This window comes from Myxine glutinosa, chromosome 5, assembly GCF_964187855.1.
Source record: "Myxine glutinosa chromosome 5, kmMyxGlut1.1, whole genome shotgun sequence".
NCBI classification, from domain to species: domain Eukaryota; kingdom Metazoa; phylum Chordata; class Myxini; order Myxiniformes; family Myxinidae; genus Myxine; species Myxine glutinosa.
The window spans coordinates 105462139-105466243 of NC_136265.1; the positions used below are offsets into that span (position 1 = coordinate 105462139).

Consider the following 4105-nt stretch of genomic DNA (forward strand, 5'->3'; position numbering starts at 1 on the left):
CAAGTTGCATACCAGGTTGCCAAGTCAAAGAAACCTCATAGAATTGGCGAGGAACTGATAAAGCCGTGTGCCCTTGAAATGGTGAAGATTATTCTTGGCAAGGAGGCAGAGAAAAAACTGCAACACGTACCTTTATCAAATGATGTGATACATAACCGAATCATCAACATGAGTCAAGATATTCTAGAACAGATTGTCGCAGATATTAAGGCGTGTCCAGTGAAGATTAGCCTCCAAGTGGATGAAACAACAGATATGTCAAACTGCTGTCAGCTACTGGTAGTGGTTCGGTACGTAAAGGACAAAGAAGTTGAAGAAAATTTTCTCTTCTGTCAGTCACTGAAAGCAACTACGCAAGCTGTAGATGTGTTCAATATGACAAAAGAATTCTTCACAAAACACCAACTCAATCTCAACATGATTGGTTCGATATGTACTGATGGAGCACCAGTCATGTTGGGCAACCGTTCAGGCTTTGCTGCACGAATCAGAAAAGAAATTCCAGACGTGAAGATCACCCACTGCTTTCTTCACCGGCATGCACTTGTAGCAAAAGCATTGCCTCCAAACCTGAGGAAGACTTTGGATGTTTGTGTGAAAATAGTGAACATGATTCGTGGTCGAGCTTTGAATCATCGACTGTTTCAGTTGTTTTGCGAAGAAATGGGTCAAGAACATACTGTGCTTTTGTATCACACAGAAGTGAGATGGTTATCACGTGGCCGTGTATTATCCCGTGTGTTTGAATTGCGAGAGGAAATTCAGCAGTTTCTCCGTGAACAGCGACAAGACATAGCTGAATATTTTGATTCTCCTGAGTTTGTTCAGATGCTTGCCTATTTGGCTGATGTGTTCACAGCACTCAATGAGCTCAATCGCTCTCTGCAGGGAAAGTGGCTCACCATTGTGACTGCAAGCGAGAAGCTGGTTGCATTCAAAGAAAAACTTGTTTTATGGATTAGGCGTGTAACGAAGGGAAATTTGGCGAATTTTCCATCCCTTGAAGGAACAGTCACTGAGGATGCTTCCTTGCAACCTGGCTTTGTTTCAACTATTATTGAACATCTTCAAATGCTGCCAACTTCATTCCATGGTTACTTCTCGTGTGCAGAGCTGCAAGCGTGTGATAACTGGATCAGGCACCCTTTCCGGATAAATTTGGAGGATATTGATGATGACAGTGACGTCAAAGAAGATCTCATCGATTTGAGAAGCAACCATGGAATCCAAATGGAGTTCACCGAGAGTCATCTGGAGCACTTTTGGGCGTCTCAGCTGGAAACATTTCCCGTATCAGATAGGAAGGCTCTCGCTGTGCTCGTGCCTTTTGCGACCACGTATCTGTGTGAAACTGGATTTTCGTGTCTGCTTCATATCAAAACCAAGTGCAGAAATCGGTTGGATGCTCAGCACGACATGCGAATAGCACTCAGCTCCAAGACGCCGAGGTTCCATACCATCATAGAGAACAACCAACAGCAACGAAGTCATTGAGCTTGGTGCACAAGCACAATTTCTTGCAACACACCATGTAAAGTACCAGCAAATGGAATAAAAATCTTTACTAATTTGAAGTTACCTTGGTATTGTAATGATTCATTTAGTTGCAAAATATGTAAATTTGTAAAATATAAATAAATTTAAAACCATGATGAATCTGTTATTGATAGCCATGATAATTTTATTATTCTTTCATGACAGTGGGGACTACTTGGTGCTTTGCAAAGGGGGCAAGTAGGGAAAAAGGTTAAGAACCCCTGCCCGAGAGAGATCATGGCTGAGCGTGAGACCCAAGACGGGGCCAAGAGTTTGAGTGACTGAACCTCAATGAGAGGGTTGTTGAGAAAGTAGATGGGAGGGTTTGCGGAAATGTCCTTTCGGAGAGAGTGTGAGTGGGATTTCTCAGGAATGAAAGGCATATTCCTAAGTGTTTGACCAGATTGTGATTTTGTCAAGGTGTGAGGGAAGGGAAGAGGCTGCTGCCTGTCTGTCAGAACGATGAGGGATGTCATGACAGAGTGGAGTCATCGGCAAAGAGATAGAGGATTTTCCAGAGAGCGAGTGAGATCATGGATGAAGATTAGGAATAGGATGGGGCCCTGAACACTGCCTTGGGGTACTCCAGCCTTGACCAGTAGCGGAGAAGAAAGGGTTCCATCGAGAGCCAACGTTGGCTATGAGAGCGGAGGAAGTCTGTATTCCAAGAGTGGAGTTGGCCTTGAATTCCATAGGCAGTTTGGAGAGCAAAACGGAATGTCAGACTATCAAAAGCTCTAGATATGCCCATAGAGACGGCCCTGATCTCATGTCTGATATTGAGGGCCTCCATCCCTGGTTGGGAGAGTAGAAGCAGCATGTACAAGGTAGTGACCAGGTGTGAATCAGAATTGATAATCTGAGATGAGGTTGTTGGACAAAAGGAATTATTTTACCATTTGAAACACTTAATTACATTTTAACTGAGTGAGTGTTATTTTTGTCATTGTTTATACACCGTTTCATAACAAGCACATTAAAAGGGAACGTTTTTCACTTAGGGGGTGGGGTTCAGGGGTGGTGAGTCAGGGGTGTCGGGGTTGAGTGATGAGGGTTGGGGTGTGAGATGGGTGGGGGGTTGGGGTTGAGGGGTGGGAGGTCAGGGTTGAGTGATGAGGGTTGGGGTGTGAGGGGGAGGGATTTGGGATGAGGGTGGGGTCTGAGGGGGGGTTGGGGTTGAGGAGTGTAGGGGATCATGAGTGATGAGGGTTGGGGTGTGAGGGGGGATTTGAGATGAGGGTTGGGGTGAGAGGGGAGTTGGGGTCGAGGGGTGGTGGGTCAGGTGTGGGGGATGAGGGTTGGGGTGTGAGATGGGGGGGGGGAGGGTTCAGGGGTGTTGGGGCTGAGAGATGAGGGTTGGTGTGTGAGGAGGAGGGGGTTTGGGTTGAGGGGTGGTGGGTCAGGGGTGTTGGGGTTGAGTGATGAAGGTTGGGGTGAGAGGGGGTGATTTGGGATGAGGGTTGGGGTGTGAGGAGGGGTTGGGTTGAGGGGTGTCAGGGTTGAGTGATGAGGGTTGGGGTGTGAGGGGGGGATTTGGGATGAGGGTTGGGGTGTGAGAAGGGGTTGGGGTGTGAGAAGGGATTGGGGTTGAGGAGTGGTGGGTCAGGGGTGGGGGATGAGGGTGGGGTGTGACGGGGGGTTGGGGTTAAGGGGTGGTGGGTCAGGGGTGTCGGGGTTGAAGGATGAGGGTTGGGGTGTGAGGGGGGGGTTGGGATGAGGGTTGGGGTGTGAGGAGGGGGGTTGGGGTTGAGGGGTGGTGGGTCAGGGGTGTCGGAGGTGGGAGATGAGGATTGGGGTGTAAGGGGTGTGGGGGGTTGGGGTTGATGGGTGGTGGGTCAGGGGGTGGGGGATGAGGGATGGTGTGTGAGGTGGAGGGTCATCTTGGGTTTGGGCTCAACCCTTCCTCCTTGAGTTGGTGTTAATGAAAAAAAAAAAAAATGCACATTTTTCATTTGAACAAAGACCTCATCGTTGACCTATTTTTATAGCTTTTAAACAATTATGTTTTTATGGACGAATCTGATAAAGACGTCACTTACTTGTGGTATTATTCCCCGGATCGATCACACTGTGTACAGCTTATTTGCACACTCCAATGCAAGTAAGACGCAAGTTGGCATGTCAACACGCTCCGCTGCTTCCAAACAAAAGCTCCTTCGGGATCGCACGTATACGTATAAGAAAGGGACTTCCGGCGACTTTAACCCGATTCGCCAATCCGCCGTCCCGTTATTAAATTATTACATCATGGGTTTCTACCATTTAAACTCTCCCTGTCGCTTCACTAAGGAACAAATAAAATTACAGGCTTGGTTTTGTGATTAGGGCAACTAGCATCAAAAAACAACAACAACCACAGCAACAAAAAGACGGAGCCATTCGGACCCTTTCATCGTCTAATATGCGATAATAAAATGCATTCGTGTCAAAAATCGTTTCTAATTATCCCAGGATTGTGCAGTATCCAAGCGATTCAGACAGGTAAGTAGCATGTTCATTTTCCCTCTGGAGTTACAGGATCAGAATTTAATGAACAACAATAACAACATCCCGTGACGTAACTGTGACG

General features: G+C 47.0%; 1 protein-coding gene across 1 annotated transcript in view; it reads left to right on the plus strand.

The window, feature by feature from the left end:
• Positions 1-1494, plus strand: part of LOC137428435 (protein FAM200C-like) — a 1761-nt gene extending 267 nt beyond the window's left edge. The window contains exon 1 of the mRNA XM_078777401.1: positions 1-1494. This exon is cut by the window's left edge and continues 267 nt beyond it. Coding sequence (XP_078633527.1) covers positions 1-1494 — 1494 coding nt within the window.
• Positions 1495-4105: the final 2611 nt, after the last annotated feature.